This window comes from Trachemys scripta, chromosome 1 (assembly GCF_013100865.1).
Source record: "Trachemys scripta elegans isolate TJP31775 chromosome 1, CAS_Tse_1.0, whole genome shotgun sequence".
In the NCBI taxonomy this organism is placed as follows: Eukaryota; Metazoa; Chordata; order Testudines; family Emydidae; genus Trachemys; species Trachemys scripta.
The window spans coordinates 105,579,186-105,599,418 of record NC_048298.1 but is presented as its reverse complement, the minus strand read 5'-3'; the positions used below and the strand labels follow the sequence as shown (position 1 = coordinate 105,599,418).

Below are 20,233 nucleotides of genomic sequence, written 5' to 3'. Positions count from 1 at the left end.
AGCATGAGTAATAGCTGTGGGGCTGGCAGCCGTAGGGCTGCATTGCACCAGCCCCTTGCCCTTTGGTAGGAGATGGTATATTATGACTGGTACCCGTCGTCGTCATACTGGAGTGGCTGTCAATCATGGCCACCTGGGCAGACATGTTTCGATGATGATGGCTACCAATCGTAATATACTATTTTCTGCCAATTGCCCATTGCCCAGTATTGTCTGCTAAGCACCCAGAAGAGGCCGAGGGCGATGCTGGGTGCTGGCGGACGTGGGGCTGGCAGACATGGGGCTGCATTGCTACACAGCAGCAGCCTTTTGGCAGATGATGGTATATTATGATTGGTATCCGTCATCATCGTACTGGAGAGGCTATCACTCATGCTGCACCGTCGGCTGCCAGCTTAAGATGTAAAAAATAGATTTGTTCTGTATTCATTTGCTTCCCCTTCCTCCGTGAAATCAATGGCCTGCTAAGCCCAGGGTTTTCAGTTTAATCTTTGGGGGGACCATTCTGTGTGACAGTTGTTTGTGTTTCTCCCTGTACCTGTACGCCATGTCGTCACTCGGCCCTCCCTCCCGCCCTCCCTCCTTCTCCTGGTCCATCAGATACTACTTTCGCGCCTTTTTTCTGACCAGGCGCCATAGCTAGCACTGGGATCATGGAGCCCGCTCAGATCACCGCGGCAATTATGAGCACTATGAACACCACGCGCATTGTCCTGGAGTATATGCAGAGCCAGGACATGCCAAGGCGAAACCCAGACCAGGCGAGGAGGCGATTGCAGCGCGGCGACGAGAGTGATGAGGAAATTGACATGGACATAGACCTCTCACAAGGCACAGGCCCCAGCAATGCGGAAATCATGGTGTCACTGGGGCAGGTTCATGCCGTGGAACGCCGATTCTGGGCCCGGGAAACAAGAACAGACTGGTGGGACCGCATCGTGCTGCAGGTATGGGACGATTCCCAGTGGCTGCGAAACTTTCGCATGCGTAAGGGCACTTTCATGGAACTTTGTGACTTGCTTTCCCCTGCCCTGAAACGCCAGGATACCAAGATGAGAGCAGCCCTCACAGTTGAGAAGCGAGTGGCGATAGCCCTGTGGAAGCTTGCAACGCCAGACAGCTACCGGTCAGTCGGGAATCAATTTGGAGTGGGCAAATCTACGGTGGGGGCTGCTGTGATCCAATTTGCCAGGGCAATGAAAGACCTGGTGATATCAAGGGTAGTGACTCTGGGCAACGTGCAGTCAATAGTGGATGGTTTTGCTGAAATGGGATTCCCAAACTGTGGCGGGGCCATAGACGGAACCCATATCCCTATCTTGTCACCGGAGCACCAAGCCACCGACTACGTAAACCGCAAGGGGTACTTTTCAATGCTGCTGCAAGCCCTGGTGGATCACAAGGGACGTTTCACCAACATCAACGTGGGATGGCCGGGAAAGGTACATGATGCTCGCGTCTTCAGGAACTCTGCTCTGTTTCAAAAGCTGGAGGAAGGGTCTTTCTTCCCGGACCAGAAAGTGACCATTGGGGATGTTGAAATGCCTATCGTGATCCTTGGGGACCCAGCCTACCCCTTAATGCCATGGCTCATGAAGCCGTACACAGGCAGCCTGGACAGGAGTCAGGACCTGTTCAACTACAGGCTGAGCAAGTGCCGAATGGTGGTGGAATGTGCATTTGGATGTTTAAAAGCGCGCTGGCGCAGCTTACTGACTCGCTCAGACCTCAGCGAAAAGAATATCCCCATTGTTATTGCTGCTTGCTGTGCGCTCCACAATATCTGTGAGAATAAGGGGGAGACCTTTATGGCGGGGTGGGAGGTTGAGGCAACTCGTCTGGCCGCTGATTACGCGCAGCCAGACACCAGGGCGGTTAGAGGAGCACAGCAGGGCGCGGTGCGCATCAGAGAAGCTTTGAAAACGAGTTTTGTGACTGGCCAGGCTACTGTGTGAAACTTTTGTTTGTTTCTCCTTGATGAACCCTCCAACCCCCCCCCCCGACCCAGTTCACTCTACTTCCCTGTAAACCAACCACCCCACCCTCCCCTCCCCTCCCTAATTCGAGCACCGCTTGCAGAGGCAATAAAGTCATTGTTTTTTCACATTCATGCATTCTTTATTAGTTCCTCACAGAAGTAGGGGGATAATTGCCAAGGTAGCCTGGGATGGGTGGGGGAGGAGGGACACACTGCATTTTAAAACTTTAACTCTTATTGAAGGCCAGCCTTCTGATGCTTGGGCGATCATCTGGGGTGGAGTGACTGGGTGGACGGAGGCCCCCCCACCGTGTTCTTGGGCGTCTGGGTGAGGAGGCTATGGAACTTGGGGAGGAGGGCTGTTGGTTACACAGGGGCTGTAGCGGCCGTCTCTGCTCCTGCTGCCTTTCCTGCAACTCAACCATACGCTCGAGCATATCACTTTGATGCTCCAGCAGACGGAGCATTGCCTCTTGCCGTCTGTCTGCAAGCTGACGCCACCTATCGTCTTCAGCACGCCACTTGCTCTGTTCATCCCGCTATTCATCCCGCGATTCAGCCCGCCACCTCTCCTCTCGTTCATATTGGGCTTTTCTCATCTCCGACATTGACTGCCTCCACGCATTCTGCTGTGCTCTATCAGCGTGGGAGGACATCTGCAGCTCTGTGAACATATCGTCCCTCGTCCTACGTTTTCTCTTTCTAATGTTCACGAGCCTCTGCGAAGGAGAAACATTTGCAGCTGGTGGAGGAGAAGGGAGAGGTGGTTAAAAAAAGACACATTTTAGAGAACAATGGGTACACTCTTTCATTACAAGGTCGCATATTTCGGCTTGCAGGCAGCCATGGTAGGCCACAGTGTTTTGGCTTTTTTAACCTTCTTAACATTCGGGAAAGGTTGCAAACAGCAGCGCATTTCCCATATCAAGGATGAATTGGGTTGTCCATTTAAAATGGGGTTTCAATGTAAAAGGAGGGGGCTGCGGTTTCCCGGTTAACATGCGGCACAAACACAAGTAAACCGCCCCCCCCCCCCCCACGAGTCTCTGGGATGATCACTTCACCCCTCCCCCCACCGCGTGGTTAACAGCGGGGAACATTTCTGGTCAGAAGAGCAGGAACGGGCGCCTCTGAATGTCCCCTTAATAAAATCACCCCATTTCAACCAGGAGAGCTTTCTGGAGATGTCCCTGGAGGATTTCCGCTCCATCCCCATACACGTTAACAGACTTTTCCAGTAGATGTACTGGCCGCGATTGCCAGGGCAAATTAATCATTAAACACGCTTGCTTTTTTTTTTTTTTGTAATGTTTACAAATATTTACAAAGTTACACTCACCAGAGGTCTCCTGTGTGCCCTGAGGGTCTTGGGTGAGTTCGGGGGTTACTGGTTCCAGGTCCAGGGTCACAAACATATCCTGGCTGTTGGGGAAACCGGTTTCTCCGCTTCCTTGCTGCTGTGAGCTACCTACAGTACCTCCATCCTCATCTTCCTCGTTCCCCGAACCGTCTTCCCTGTGTGTTTCTCCAGTGAGAGAGTCCTAGCACACGGTTGGGGTAGTGGTGGCTGCACCCCCTAGGATCGCATGCAGCTCCGCGTAGTAGCGGCAAGTTTGCGGCTCTGCCCCGCACCTTCAGTTTGCTTCTCTGGCTTTGTGGTAAGCTTGCCGTAGCTCCTTAATTTTCACGCGGCACTGCTGTGTGTCCCTGTTATGGCCTCGGTCCTTCATGGCTTTGGAGATCTTTTCTAATACTTTTCCATTTCTTTTACTGCTATGGAGTTCAGCTATCACTGCTTCATCTCCCCATATGGCGAGCAGATCTCGTACCTCCCGTTCGGTCCATGCTGGAGCTCTTTTGCGATCCTGGGACTCCATCACGGTTACCTGTGCTGATGAGCTCTGCGTGGTCACCTGTGCTCTCCATGCTGGGCAAACAGGAAATGAAATTCAAACATTCGCGGGTCTTTTCCTGTCTACCTGGTCAGTGCATCTGAGTTGAGAGTGCTGTCCAGAGCGGTCACAATGAAGCACTGTGGGATAGCTCCCGGAGGCCAATAACGTCGAATTCCGTCCACCCTACCCCAATTCCGACCCGCAAAGGCCGGTTTTATCGCTAATCCCCTCGTCGGAGGTGGTGTAAAGAAACCGGTTTAAAGGACCCTTTAAGGTTGAAAGAAAGGGCTTCGTCGTGTGGACGTGTCCAGGCTTAATTCGGTTTAACGCTGCTAAAGTCAACCTAAACCCGTAGTGTAGACCAGGCCTAAGAGTCTGAGCATCCCACTGGGACTTTGAATCTCCTAGGGGAGATGGCTGGAACGTTTTGTGAAGAATTAACAGGAGATAAGCAGGGAAGATAAAGGAATTTTAGAACATTTAAGCCTTTTTCTTCTTGGGCCACACAGGTCTTGCCTGAAATCTCATTGTTAGAAAAATCAAGCTGTTTTAATATTTAATGGCAGAGATCAGATTTAAAATGAATTTCTCTCTTCATACATACACGGACCTCATACTTTCTGTATCTATGAGTGACCTATTTTGTATATTCCTCAGAAAGAAGAAAATGCTACTACTAATATGGTTCTGGTTACTTCTGAGGACCGTCCTGTGGAATGCCCTGGAACAAATGGTAAATATGAGTAGGGAACAATAGGTCACTTTGGTATGCTACTGTCATCTCACTTCCACAGTATTCATGAAGGAAGTACTCCTGTCAGCATATTATTTCGGTGGAGGAGCCAGAGAAAGGATTCTTCCACTCAAACATGGGGAATCATATGAGCAAGCCCCTGAAAAGAAGTCTATTGACAAGGAAGTCCTGGCAGGTAGGAAGTAAACAAACTACTCTTCAGTACTTTAAAAACTTATTTTAGATAAGGATGTGTGCATGCACATGGTGGGAAGGGATTAACGATGTCCATTTCTAAAGAGAACATATCTGGGGTGGTTAATTTCTCTAATAAAATAGCATGAAAGTCAATGTCAAGGTTGATCAGCATAAAAACAATATACTTATACAGCTATCTCTCATACACAAGGACTAAACTTCAGTATTACAGTCAGGCATATTTTTCCTTTCCAACAGATGAAAAGGGGAAGGGAGTGAGTGGAAGCAGTTTACAATTCATAGTTACGGCACGTGCTGCACCATATACAACATGCTGACAGGGCACAAGAACATGAAGCAACTGCATTTAATGTTAACTTAATAGGGTACATGTTCATTTAACCATCACCACCACTAAGATGGACACATTCAGAACACAGAGGGGAAGGAGACAAGAAATACATTCACCTATAGCATAGAAGATAAGCCCTTCGAGGAAGAGCAGCTGCCAAGGTAGACTGCTTTTTAGGCTTACAAACCTTGGCAGTTCACCTTTTACCCACAAGTTACAGATGTTTTAAACCTTCTCATGTGCATGAAATAGCTTGATCTTTTGTTGCCAGCATTATTGTGCCATAAACTGGTGACCACCAATCAATTCTCCAGCTTTTGTATTCATTTAGTAGCAAGGAGATTTATTACACCTTCAGAACAAATGGAGGCATGCGTGCGTACACACACAGTATAGTGTGTGTGTGTGTGTGTGTGTGTGTGTGTGTGTGTGTGTGTGTGTGAGAGAGAGAGAGAGAGAGAGAGAGATGTATATGCAAACAATTCTGCATTTGATCTGCTCAGTTTAATATACTTCTATGCAGAGTTAGAATATCAACAAATAGAACAAAAGCTCTAGTAGCCGCCAAATCAAAGTGGCACTGAACGGAAGGTCAAAACCAAGATCAGTACCTTGCACTATACAGCTTTGGTGACAATTTGGGGCGTGAGGTGTGTTCTGTACTAGATTTCTGTAGCAGATTTCTACATTCAACTCTCTGGAGGATAAAGGGAGCTGAGGTTTTTTACAGGGCAGAATAGAATTTTTTTGCAACTTCATTGCTTTGGTGGTAACAGGAGATTTTTAAAATAGCTAATGTGGAGAAAAAGCTAAGTAAAATGACTTGCAGCCATTCTGTTTTGCACTGTAATCTTGTCAGATTATATAAATGGAAGTGATTTGGAGAAATGACATAAAACCATCTAGTGCTGCAGGAAGTGGTTATGACAATTCCACAGATACCACTTTTCTCTTAGACTCCGTACTAAACCATTTCTCCCATGTGGTGTTTGGACTGCGAACTCCTTAAGGCAGGATCTTTGTCTGTAAGGTGACAGAAACACCACACACACACACGGTATAGACATAATAAGTACATGGCGCTGTGGGGCACTGTAGGAATGGGGATGCATATTTCGCATGTCAACTTTAGTTCTTCAGGCATGACATTTTACAAGCCATTTTATTAATGTAGATCTAGCCATTTCTCAAAGGGTAGAGCAAGAGGCACCATATCATTATAATGCTCTTAGACTGGGGTTGACCAAGGGAGCAAAAATTAAAAGGCTCAAGTATTGGGTTTTGAATCCTCTAAACCATCCTGTTCCAACCCGATCCACTTTCAGTCAGATTGCATACATATAGTTAGAATAAGTCAAATAAGTCTTAATGAAAAGCATTTGAACACATCGTTGAAATAGTGTTCCCGTTACTCGTCACTGCTCTGCCATACTAAGTATCCAACATACATCTGAAATATATGTTATTATTTACACTTCAAATAGAAAAAAATGGGTTCCTTTATTATTTGTATGGGTTACACAAGATCTGCATTTCAAGCTGATGGATCCTCACTGCCTTTTACTTAGATGCAGTACAAAGATGCCTCATTCTATGCAAAGTGACAATGTGGCTGCTTAGGTGGTCATTATAAAAAGGCCTTATAAAAGCCACCATCCTTAAAGTGGCTATTAACATGTGGAAAGGGAAGTCAAGGAAACATGAATATTTCTTGTGATATACAGAACACCTGGTCTCTGCCCCAACAGGCTTACAAAACTTAGTTTAAAAACCAGAAAGAAGACCATTCACTGAGCAGAAACTAGGCAGAGGATACTACTTTGTACTTACTTAGCAATTCACATAATCTTTACAACCATTAACTAAACCTCAGTATCCCAGGGAGATGAGTAAGCAAGCAGCATTCCTATTTTAAAGGCAGGAAAATTAAGGCACCAAGTTTGTAAGACCATGGCAAAGCTGATCCTGTAACAAAAAAGATCCCAATTCCCAGGCCTGTGCTCAAACTGGTGGATTACACCTCTGTCTAGGATTGTTACAGAAGGGGTGCACAAAGTAACATAGGAAATAGGAGGCAGAGATAAGAGCATGAGATCAGCTGGAAGTGGTACAGGAAGAAAAACCAGACCAGAGACCAATGAGGAAAGAATGGTGGAAGATAAGAGAAAGAGATATGGGAGAAGAAGAGAGGAGAAACAGGGCCAAACGTGTAGAATGGAGGAATAACAATTAACACGTAAGCAAAACATTTATCACTGACCACCCTCTTTAGGGGAAAGGGAACAGGGACAGAAGAGTCTCTGGGGCAAAAATCCATTCAGTAATTCATTGTAAGCACTCACTGCTCATTCTGCAAATTGCTTTGATGCTCATACATTCCCATTCTTGATGCATGTTTTCCTCGGTAATATTTAATCTCATGCATCAAGCTTCATGTTACAGAGTTACAACAATCAATTGAGACGGAAAACATTACAAAGGGCTTATTAAATTGTTTTACTTTGCGCTTGAGCATATTTGAGTCACTATAATTTAACAATGGACTAATCAAGAAATATTTATATAGCTTTGTTTTCTGTTATTAGGATTCTTCTACCATATTACTACTACAAAGATGGCAAACATTAGAAATCCCACTAAGGTGGTAAAATCTGCTAGATCTTGAAACAGAAAATGTATACTCTCATCTTGCAGATGGGTCTATTTCAATGAGGATCAAAATTAATTGGACTTTTCCATAAAGTTGTCTCCTGTTTTATCCCAGTAGATATGGATAGAGGAGTTTGGATCATTAGTAGCCACTAGCTTGTTATGGAATTCTTAAAATAAACTTGGAAGTTTTCTTTTCAAATGAAATAAGAGTAAAACTAAAGAACCATCAACATCCGACTTCAGGGGTGGGCAAACTTTTTGGCCCAAGGGCCACATTTGGGAATAGAAATTGTATGGTGGGCCATGAATGCTCACAAAATTGGGGTTGGGGTGTGGGAGGGGATGAGGGCTCTGGGGTGGGGCCAGAAATAAGGAGTTCAGGGTGCGGGAGGGGGCTCTGGGCTGGAGGAGTGGGTGAGGGTTCCGGCTGGGGGGTGTGGGCTCTGGGGATGAGGAGTTTGGGATGTAGGAGGGTGCTCTGGGCTGGGATTGAGGGGTTTGGAGAGCGGGAGGGGGATCAGGGCTGAGGTAGGGGGTCGGGGCATGAGGAGAGGCTCAGGGGTGCAGGCTCCAAGCAGCGCTTACTTCAAGCGGTTCCCGGAAGCAGTGGAATGTCCCTTCTCCAGCTCGCACGTGGATGTGCGGCCAGGTGGCTCTGCACACCACCCAATCTGCACACACCATCCCTGAGCTCCCATTGGAGTGCCGGAGGGGGTCATTGGAGCGCTGGAGGGGGGTCATGGGAGCCTGTAAAATTCGGGGCAGGGCCATGCTGCGGCTTCCGGGAGCCACCGTGCTGCGGCCCCCAACCACGAACCCCAGCTGGAGCACCGGATGGGGCAAGCCCCAGACCCCGCTCTCCAGCTCATCAACATCCAACTTCAAGATCAATCCTTCCCATACAGGGACAACCACACCAGTGTGCTTCACGTTATGGCCTTCTCAGCTAAGATGGTGAACAGTTGTGAAATACAAAACCCCTCAATGTTTACAGGAAAAAAAGTGACGAACGCCTTATATAAGCCTCAAACACAAAGCATGTGACACCTGGATCACAGAGAAGACTTTCAAAAAGTTATCTTTTGGAAAGGCTGTGTAAATTGTTAAGACCAAAATAGTCATCAATAAAAATATTCCAAAACTCCAAATTAAAGTGTAAAAGACCTTTTACAGGATATTTTTGAGTCAACCCTCTCCTGCAGGATGGGGGACAGGAAGGAAGGTACTATAAAAAGTTCCCTGAATATACCATTAGGTGACAAACTTCAATACTGTTCTTATTAAACACAGCAAGGGAACAGGCAGTGTACATTGACAGAAGGGGTTTTTCTGTCAGTGTAGGAACACTGCCTCCCCAGACAATGTTGGCTATGGAAGTAGTGCTTCTGTTGACACAGATCCATCTACACTGGAGATTTTGTCGGCATAACTATGTCGGTCGGGGATGTGCTTTTTTCACACCCATGCTCGATGTACTTATGAAGATAACACTTTTCAGTGTAGATTGAGCTTGAGGTCTTGTTTGAAAGCAAATTTGTACCAGTTTAACTCAAAAAGGGTATTTTTAAGCTGGTTTACTTAAACTGACACAAGTTGCATGTAGACATACTTGTTTGTGTTTAAGAGGCTTATTTCAATTTAGCTTGCTGTTTAAAAAACAAAAACAAAAAACTATTAATCTACAACCAAAAGTCACTCAAACCCAAACAAGAGTGCCTACGCACAAACTTGCAGTGGTTTAACTAAATCCAGAACACCTTTAACTAAACCAGTGCAAGTCTGAGTAGACAAGGCTTTATACACAATAATGTATATGCCCATTTTGTGTCCCACATATACAAACTGTTGTAGCAGTCCAAAACTCAAGTCCAGAAATACTTGGATACATTAGTTCCCATCTTCCTGCTCAGGTTCAGGTTCACATAAAAGCATCCTCTTCTCTCTTGTATAGGTAAAGCTCCTTTGTGCTCTGGTAGCTTTAAAACAGTGATCCCAGATCTCACTAGAGAATATTATATTGTCCAGAACTCTGGAGCCAAGTAGGTGTTAGCTGAACAAAGGAAAAATGTCCTTCCCACCAGACAAGGACAACAGGGGAGGTCATGGGCAGGCTAAGCAACATCACACTCCGCAGCAGTGAGGGTGCTGATTGGGAGTGAAGCAAAGAAATGAATTGCCTCAGAGATATGGGAGGGAAGAGGGGCTGAGCAATACAACAGAATTGTACTGCCAGTTAAAATGAAATGGAGGATGGGCCTAGTCAACATAAGCTTCACAAATAAATGCCTGGGGAGAAAAGGGTTGGACCAGGAGAACTGCACTGCTGAGTATAACTGGGGCTAAGCTGCAGGCTGAACACATGGGCAGTTAAGCTTCGTCTGCTCCACAATTGCTAATTATATTTTAGCTAACAGTTGAAAACTGTAGTGTAGTCAACATTTGTTTCTAGATATGTTTATCACTAGGGTCCACCTGATGTCACTCAACCCACACCCCACTCCCTCCCTCTGGAAACCAGACACCATTTCTTGCCCAGAGAGTACTTCTACTTATAGAATCATAGGACTGGAAGGGACCTTGAGAGGTCATCTAGTCCAGTCCCCTTGTTCCAGGCTATTAAGCAATGAGATTTTTCTGGGACCACAAACATTTTCAAAAGCCAGCACAGCACAAAAGGAATATCCTAGGGTTAAACATGACTAGGAACAAACTTTTAGTTCAGGATCTACGCTACAATTTGCTACAGTGTTAGTTAACCCTGTGTTGTAACACAGGTAGAAAACTGTGGCACAGATATCTTTGGTGCTTTGAACCGAGATCCATGGTAACTGCGGAGAGTTAATCAGCTCCAGTCACGTAGTGGTAGTGCTTGCCGTTCTGCCCAAGACACTAATTTAGTTTGCTTGTCAATACAAAGCAGGTTTTGTAGTAAAATTACCTTCAATTGGCAATAAGAAATTTGACTGCAAGAGAGAGATGATCTCTCTTGTATTTTGTTATACCCTTTCAATTGCAAACTTAGCTGCTGCTGCTGCCCAGGCCAAGGAGTTTAATTTGCAAATCAATCCTTGATGTACATACTGACTATTTTAACACACACATGTATAAATCTTCTGAAGACACACAGACTAGGTTGATTAAAAAAACAAAGAACAAAACCATCTGGGATACATCAAGCCACAAAGTTGGGCAGAAGAGGAGGTAAAAACCCACCATCAGTTAGTAGAAGGCACACACTGAAGGCCTTGGGCTAATCAAATATGTGACATTTGACTATATTAGGGAATATGATAAACTCAAACTCATTTCTAAAACCCATGGGAACCTAAATGTCCATGGGTTTCATGTCAGAAAAATTATGTTTGGTTACTTGCAGAAGACATGAAAAGCTTTCCAAATTATCCAGAGGCACAAAATCTTTAAAATAACATTTCCTACTAGATTTACTACGGTGTTTCAGTAGATCCATTAGCAGTCTGCAAGAGTATACATCAGATTTATGCAGACTGGGAACTCTTGTCCTCTTATTACTGATTTAGTAAACTTCACGTGACTGATGTTGTCACAAAGGTAACAGATAGCTTAAAGCAGTACTTCCCAAAACACAGGGAACTTCCAGTGTGTGAAGTGAGTAAAATACAGATGTCTGAGTTTGCAGAAAGCATGAAACAATAGCTATGAGATATGAACTTCCCTTTCATTTCAATGGGTGCCTACTCAGATGCCAATCACAATACACCTCTACCCCGATATAACGCAACCCGATATAACATGAATTCGGATATAATGTGATAAAGCAGTGCTCCAGGGGGGGGTGGGGCTGCGCACTCTGGCAGATCAAAGCAAGTTCGATATAACGCGGTTTCACCTATAATGTGGTAAGATTTTTTGGCTCCCAAGGACAGCGTTATATTGGGGTAGAGGTATACTTTAAATGCCAAAATAGTTCACTGCTCAAAAGATGCAAGAAAGGAAGGCAGCAACACATTATGAAGTTCTATGCCAGTGTTTCACAAAGTGGGATGCGGATGAAGAACTAGCTGGGAGCAGGGAGTTGGAGGAAGGAAGAAGATAAGATGTGTAGGCCTTTAACACTACATTGTGGGGTTGCAAGGGTGTGTGTGCGCACGCATGTCAGAGCAGGAGGTGGGGTAAGGTCAGAAGGGACCACGTGATTGTCTAGTTTGATTTCCTGTACAACACAGGCCATAGGACTTCCTTGAATTAATTCCTGCTTTGGGTCTAACAGATGTGCTTGAACTATACAGGGCCGCCCAGAGGATTCCGGGGGCCTGTGGTTTTCGGTGGCGGGGAGCCCCCGCCGCCAAAGACCTGGCACTTCGGCAGCGGGTCCCGGGGCGGAAGGACCCCCTGCTGCGGGTCTTCGGAAGTGGGTCCTGGAGCGGAGGGACCCCCCGCCGCTGACGAAGACCCGGAGCAGAAGAAGCTCCGGGGGCTCGGGGTCCGTGAGAGTTTTCCGGGGCCCCCGGAGCGAGTGAAGGACCCTGCTCTAGGGACCCCCGAAAAACTCTTATGGGGGCCCCTGCGAGGTCCAGGGCAAACTGCCCCACTTGCCCCCCCCCCTCCCCCCAGGAAGCCCTGGAACTATAGCCTATCTTTTAGGAAAAGATTCAATTTAAGAAATTTCCAGGGATTGATTGTCCATTACAACCCTTGTTAAATTGTTCCCGCAGTTTATTACCCTCATTGTTAAAATGTGCACCTTATTTCTAGTGTGAATTCGTCTTGCTTCAACTTCCAGCAATTGTTATACTTTGTCTGCTAGATTGAAGAATCTTCTGTTATCATAGTTCTGTTCCTTAGGCCTACGCTAGGAAATTAGGTTGGTATAACTACATTGTTCAGGAGTGTGAAAAATCCAAACCTCTGAGCAATGCAGTTAAACTGATTTAACCCCCTGGTGCAGATAGCACTAGGTGTATGGAAGAATTCTCCCACTGACCTAGCTACCACGTCTTGAGGAGGTGGATTACCTACACATGTGGAAGAACCCGTCCTGTCAGCATAGGTAGTGCCTTCACTGAAGCACTGCAGCATTTTAAGTGTAGACAAGCCCTTACATAGGTACTTACAGGCTGATTAAGTCACCCTTAACTTTTCTGTTTGACAAATTAAATAGATTCAACTCCTTGAGTTGTCCCTGATGAAGGCAGGTTTTCCCAATCCTTTAATCATTCCCATCGCTCTTCTCTGAACTCTCTCCAAATTTCTCCTTCTTGAACTGTGGACACTAGAACTGGGTATTGTATTCCAGTAGTGGTTACACCAGTGCCAAATACAAAGGTAATATCAATGTTTATCAGTGACCTACCCTCTTTGTTATTTACCACTCCCTTGGTCTTTATGCCACCTATCAGTGATTACTTTATATTTTCTTCTAGGTCATTGATAAAAAAAATGTTAAATAGCATAGGGCCAAGTGCTCTAGGATCCCACCAGAAACGCTCCCACTCAATGATGATTCCCTACAGTTATATTTTGAGATGCATCAGTTACCCAGTTTTAATCCAATCCATTTGTGCTATATAGACTTTGATCATTCTACCAAGTCAAATGCCTTATAGACGTCTATTATGTAAACACTACTACCTTTATGAACCAAACTTGTAATCTCTCAAAAGAAAGTAAATTAGTCTGAGAAGATCTAATTTCCATAAACCTATGTTAACTGGCAATTATATTACCCTCTTCATTCTTTGTTAATCGAATCCTGTATCAGCCATCTCGTTATTTTGTCCAGGACCTGTCATACTGATTGCCTGGGTCATACTATTTATTTACCCTTTTTAAAATACTGGCACCACATTAGCTTTATTCTAGTCATCCTGAACTTCCCCCCAGTATTCCAAGACTTATAGAAAAATATCAACATTAATGGTCTAGCATGCTCCCCTGCCAGCTATTTTAAAAAAACTCTAGCGTGCAAGTTATCCTGACCTGCTGATTTTAAAATGTCTAACTTTAGTAGCTGTTCTTTACCATCCTCCTGAGTTACTGTTGGAATGGAAAGTGTTTTATCAGCATTATCCTAGGCTCTGAATACAAAATCTGGCTTTTCCCCAAATGCAGAACAGAAATATTTATTAACATTTCCTGCATTATTATTGACACTTCTACCATTTCCAGCTAGTAATGGCCCAATATCAGTATTAGGATTTCTTTCATTCCCAATATATTCAAACTCCTTAATGTCCTTAATTTGGCTGACCACGGATTTCTTCTCATGACCTTTTGCTTCCCTTAAAAATTAATATACATTAAATGCCAGGACTTGTATGTAGTCTTAGTTCTGACTGATGGTCTAAGTAGCATTTTAAATTTATATTAAATCAAGGACAAAACTAAACAATACCAAGTGTGAGGTGGACCCAGTAAATATATGATGTGACCGAATCAAACAAAAAATGACCCCTGAGTATCCATCTCAAAAACTAGGATTAGCCAGAGCTTAAAGAGCCACCATAAAGTCAGCTAGCTGTGAACTCAAAAGTTGCCACTTCAGAGAAGATAAAAATGGTGAAAGCTGCCCCAGTTTCACTGGGCTGGAAAGAAATACCCATAATTCCTGGCTTCTGTCCATAGAATGAGTCAATCGCAAGAGAAACCTGGTTAGTAAAACATCTTCAGAAGTCCAGGAAATAACGAGGGGGCTTACTTGTTATTGGTAGGTCCTGTTGCCAGCACCTCTGATTGCAACTTTGGGAAGAACCCTTGTTCATATTTGCCTTGACCGATCTTCATATCAAGTAAGTGTGGGTGGATGGCAGTGTGATCAATCTTCATTAGCCGCTGTTCAATGGATTGGGCTGCAAAAGGTATGCATACATGAACAATTACTTTAGTGTCCTAATCTAAAGCATGCGCCACAGCAGGGAACTTAACCATGCTCTGATTTTGTGTAAGTTCTACAAAGAATTAATTGATCATTTTAAAGTATCAGAGGAGTAGCTATGTTAGTCTGGATCTGTAAAAAGCGACAGAGAGTCCTGACGCAGTGGGTATTCACCCACAAAAGCTTATGCTCCAGTACTTCTGTTGGTCTATAAGGTGCCACAGGACTCTTGATCATTTTAGTTACAGCAAGCAGTAAACTTTCTAAACCATGTGTATATATTAATGTAGAGAAGGACTTGCATGCATCTTGAGGAGTTCCCTCTCCACCACAAAATTAAGAGACAATTTTCCTTTCCCCCACTCCACTCCCCCAAAACCAGCTCTCCCAGCTGACCCTATGGGACTGCTCAAAGGAAAGAGTTGCTGTAGTGAAGTGATGAGAGGAACATAACTGTCACTATGTAAACATCCTCCTTCTGCAGTACTTCTAGTCATGTCAGCTGGGGAAAATTAACGCCCAGAATGTGGCATCAACAGAGTTCTAAAACTGAAATGCAGAATAGTGCAACACTAGGTTATTCAACCTATTGGCCATTCTACAGAACAAGGAATGCAGTTCACGAATACACAGACTGACAGCTAATGACATTTTATTTTGCGGGAGGGGCAGAAGCACAGTGTGATCACAAGAATCTCTCTCAAATGCTTCATTTATGAAAAATGAGGAAATGTTTGTGCTGTTATTTCATTTTTAATGTCACACTAACAGTTATTAGTACATGGACAGGTCCGTTACAATAATTCTTTAGATCTTGAAAAACTACTACTGACAAAAATGAAACAAGCAGGCATTTAGTGCAGACTACTGGTAACAAAAATATATTTGAGGGAAAAGCCACTTTGTTGTTGCTGAGAAAAGGAACAATTAACCTGAGTCAATGGGTCAGATTTAACCATCTTTATCACTAAAACTTTTTATTCTAAGACTAGCTCAGTCACCTAAAGGCTAGCAGTGCTGTGTTATTACACCAGAGGCCCAGGTTGTATTCTCAGTCTATTTCCTTGGGCAGGCAGGACCTGGGAGGCCAAACTCTGGTCTTGGAAGTGTTCTCTGATTACAAAGTCATTCTCTTGAATCTAAATAAACGGTCACTGATAACCACTTCTGAAGAAAGTCCTACCCAATCCTCATAAGGATTAAGGGTTGTTGGTGACTACCAGGAGGCCTGAAGAGTGGTGAGTGTAATGAAGGGAAAAAAAACGAGGACAGGGAGGCAGAAAGACTCACCAGAAAACAAAGGGTGACATTGAGACCCCATTGAAGTCAATGGGTGTTTTGCCATTGGCTTCAATGAAGCCAGAATTTCATCCCAAGTCTCCAGCAAAACGGGACCAAACATTCCAAACCAGTTAAACTTATTGATTCACCATAAGTGATGAACATGAATGGAGAAATTTGTATTTGCCAAACACTACTTTGATTATTCAGCTCTTCACAGCCTCTACACTAAAGTAAATGTTTTTTTAAGTCAATGATTCTAAAGATGAATAAATATGCAAGATGGAGAAATTACAGCTGTGACCTAGACTATTTTGTGAAGAGCATATCCCATAGCTCTTATCCTACTTTAGAGAGTTGTGACGGAAAGGATGCTGATCTTTTGGTATTTTGTTATTAGAACATTTCTCAAACAGGGGTCCCCATCCAAAAGGGGGGGGGGGAAAGAGGGTAACAAGGCTATCGTAGGGAGGTCATGAGCTAACAAAAAATATTGCCAGGGAGAGCTGGGAGAGAAAACTGGTACAGCAGCCTCCACTTTCTGGCCACCCAACTCTGAAGGCAGCGCTGCCGACAGCAGCTGCACAGAAACAAGGGTGGCAATACTATGAGTATGTTCCTATGAGTATGTACAGTAATTTGCTGTCACTTTGGGGGAGGGAGGGCTGTCACAACCTGAAATATTTTCAAAAGGGCCAGGAGGGGGCAGCAAAAAAAGTTTGAGAACCTCTGTATGAGAAACTATTGGTTTTTTAATATTAATTTTCACTTAGTCTTAGTGTCTTCTATTGTTGATAGCACAAAATACTGGGAGGCACAAGAATGGAAGATTAAATGCCTGCTCTGAGGGTTCCAGAAATAGCTGGTTAGAGAAACAAGTGATTGGTGCTGGGTTCACGATTCATGTGACCGATAAACATGAAGGAGACTTGCTATTACTATCCTCTTGCTGCCTTTCACGATACAGAACATGAGGTTCCGGTGCCACAATATCAACAGAAATAAGCCGTTGGATAGATAGCCGACCTGCAAATTAGAACGTTTTTTAATCAAAGACGACATTCCTACTGTTGTTCTATAAGGTGGGAGAATGCTGAGTTTTAGCAACAGTTAAAAAGCTTTATATAAATTAAAAACACATTTGAAAGTAATTTCTCTAGCATCCTAATAGTTTTAGGGAAACATTTCCGAAGCGATATGGCGGAATTTATCTGCACAAATTCCCCAAACAACGGGATACTGCATGGCTAAATCCCTATGTAGGACTTTGGGGGGTGGAGGGGAGAAGTGTCTTGTGAACGTAAAGAATTAAAAATAATAATAAAATAAAAAAAATAATAAAAAAAGCCTCTAGTGCACTGCACATTGTGGAGTGATACTACGTCACCAGAGCAACCAAAGGCTCAATTCGTAACTGTTTCTATTAAGATTTCCCCATTTGGGCCCCTCACCCCCATCCAAAACAGAATTTGTGATTCAGTCCATTCAAAGCTGGCTCCTTATGAGAGTAGATGGAGGGGGAGCGCTGCCACAGACCTTGGCCCAGGAACTCAGCCTTTTTACCCAGTGCTGCTCCTGAGAGTGGCTGCCCGTCAGCTTATCCGAGCAACACCAAAAGCTGTTTGAAGTCAGGAAGAGAGACAGGGACCACAAAAATCTGAAACTCATTCTAAAATTCCATGAAATAAAGTCAGGGAGGAGAGGAGGGCAGCATGGGCTTACTCTCCCTACATCTTTAGTGTTTAAAAAAAGCTTCAGTAACCAAAACAGTGATACTGATAAGTACTGCTTTCACTTCAACAAGCTGCTCATCTCTCTCTCAAATGGCTGAGAATTAATTTGTTTAAAGGTCTTCATTCTCTCCATTGTACCCTTGAATTTTATTTTTGAAGTTGAGCATTGACAGCTCTGGACATACCTGCTTCTTTTAAAGTGCTGCATTTTTGGTATATAGATGTCCGCAGTGCAGGAGCCCTTACATTATACAGTCTAATTTTCTCAATTCTGGAGTCAAACACCCGCAGAAAGGGGTCCTTCTCTTCCCACTGGGACATAATCTTATTATCTATGAAGGTTGCAAACATCTGGGTTTCAATGAAGTGTGAGAGGAATGGCAGGTAAGGCTCAGGCTGGTCCGACAGAAAAGAAGCCTGCAATAAAGGATAGTTAATTAGTGCCGTATCCTTATTTTTTGTCTTGACACTTATTAAACAACCCCCTCCTATGCTATAGAACAGAGACAGAAAAGACCTACTAGTTCATGTATCCAAGAGTTCCCAAACATACATACATCTTTCTGATAGCTACAGTAATTACTCGTGTGGAGAAATATTTAGTGTACTGTTTAGCGTCTTTTAGTGCAATTTAGCATCTGGAAACAGGAAGAGCCAGCATCACATGACATCTCATCTCCCTCTGGACCACTATCAAATGCATACAGTTTGGGAACCTCAGATATCCTTTGTCTCCTTGTCAGCACACTACTGTGTTTACAAAGCTAATTAGCATCCACCTACTACCTATTTCTATTAGAGACAAGGAAACAACTGTTTGATACAAGGTTAAAAGTTAGATGAAGCTCCTGAATGCATTTATGCAATCTCAGGTTGTAAGGACAGAAGACACCTAGGCTAGGATTTTTAAACCTGACTAAGGGAATCATCCGCACAACTTCTGTTAAAATTGAGCTGTGTGGCTAAATCCTCTACTCAGGTTAGAAAATCTCAACCTGACAATCCACAGAAACAGACAGCATCTGTAGAAATGCTAGAGAAATTAGCCTAGTAAATTTTTTTTTTTTTTTTTTTGGAGTGGAACAAGCTACCCTCGTGACAAATACTGATAAGCTAAACATATTAGAGGCAGCATTTCTACTTTTTGTCAAACCTGACATAAAATCATCTTTTCATTTTTTCTTTGATGTTAATCCTCCTAGTGTCATACTTAGCGTAGGATTTGGATATAAAAAACAAAGCTGACGCTATAGGAGCACTACTGCTTACTTTAAAAAGCCACACTGAAATAAAGTGATGCGACTAGTCATTCTATGTTTCTTTTACGAACATGTCAGATTTTCCTCATCCACTCCCCAACCTCTCTCAGCCTACTTTTAATTCTTCACAAAGCTAAAGTTACAATGCTAGGTTCCTGACATCATATCTTTTTCCATAGTTTGATATTGCAGAGAGAAAAAACAAAGTTTCACTGCAAAGCCACATCAGAAAAAAGGAAGTCTAGATGGAAAGCAAGGGAAGTACTGCTTTAAAAATAAAATAAATAATAAATAATAAATAAATAATAATAAAAGGTCACGATAAGAGTATTTATATTTTAAGTTTCACAAATGCATCTATTCCCACAGTACGAGAGTGCTTTTGTATCACTACGCTTTGAACAAAGTCACAGGTAATGCTCCATCAACTGCTTAACCACCAGCTAGAATTGTATTTGCATCTACAGGCCAGACCCTCGCTGATCGCTCCACTGACTTCAATGGAATTATGCCAATCTACACCAACTGAGGTTCTGGGCCTGTATATCAAAAGGCACAGGACTCTCTGTGGAGTGGATGAGCGATGAATGACTAACTAAAACGTAGCTATTTCACCCAACAGCAGTCAGCTAAGCTATGAGGCTTCTGGTTGTTTTTACTTTGTCAAAGTTTTGCATCTGTTCCCTGTTTGTCAGCCAGGACTCCATATCCTGTGCGGCTTGAATGACGAAGGCCTCATAATCCGCGAACATCTGAGTGAAGCGGTTGGCAAAGACCTCACGAAGCTGCACATTTAGTTTATAGTCCCTCAGCTCCTCTTCTTCACACTGCAGTTTTACGTCCTTTTCCTTCTCTGCCATAGGGGCTGTGATGGTCATTTTTTCTACCGTCACTCCCGTCCTCTTTGCTAGAGCCTGCAGACGGGCAATGGTTTCATTGCCTTTCAGCAACTCGTACATGTTGATGGTGTTACTGGGTATATTTCCGTTCTTCTTGTCATTGACCAAGTCATTAAGGACAAGATTCTTGAGTTTGGTGGCACTCTCACTGCAGTGCAGGTTACCCTCCGGAGGGATTCCAAACTGAAGGAGAACCTCAGAGATTTCCTGAATAAACTCCAGTTTGTTCGGGAACTGGGGAAGTTCCTCTGGCAGCTCTATGAAATGATTATCAATATCCACAAAGCACAAGTTAGCCTGAAAGACCAAAAATAAAAATAAATAAATACATAAATTACATATACATTTTGAAAATGGGAAATTGGCTCCAAATTTATTTTTCAACCTCTAGAAAATAATC

The 20,233-nt window shown here is 43.7% G+C and overlaps 1 protein-coding gene across 9 annotated transcripts in view; it reads right to left on the bottom strand.

Annotated features, from left to right (window-relative positions):
• The window catches only part of DENND5B (DENN domain containing 5B), a 157,244-nt gene that overhangs the window by 10,425 nt on the left and 126,586 nt on the right, over positions 1-20,233 (bottom strand). For 5 of the 9 annotated variants that reach the window (XM_034780220.1, XM_034780245.1, XM_034780258.1 and 2 more), the window contains 4 exons: positions 19,594-20,130; positions 17,861-18,092; positions 16,876-16,968; positions 14,485-14,635 (listed from right to left, as the gene is read on the bottom strand). In XM_034780220.1, coding sequence (XP_034636111.1) covers positions 14,485-14,635; positions 16,876-16,968; positions 17,861-18,092; positions 19,594-20,130 — 1,013 coding nt within the window. The remainder of the gene's footprint in view (positions 1-14,484; positions 14,636-16,875; positions 16,969-17,860; positions 18,093-19,593; positions 20,131-20,233) is intronic. The other 4 variants (XM_034780251.1, XM_034780266.1, XM_034780275.1 and 1 more) reach the window with 2 other exon arrangements.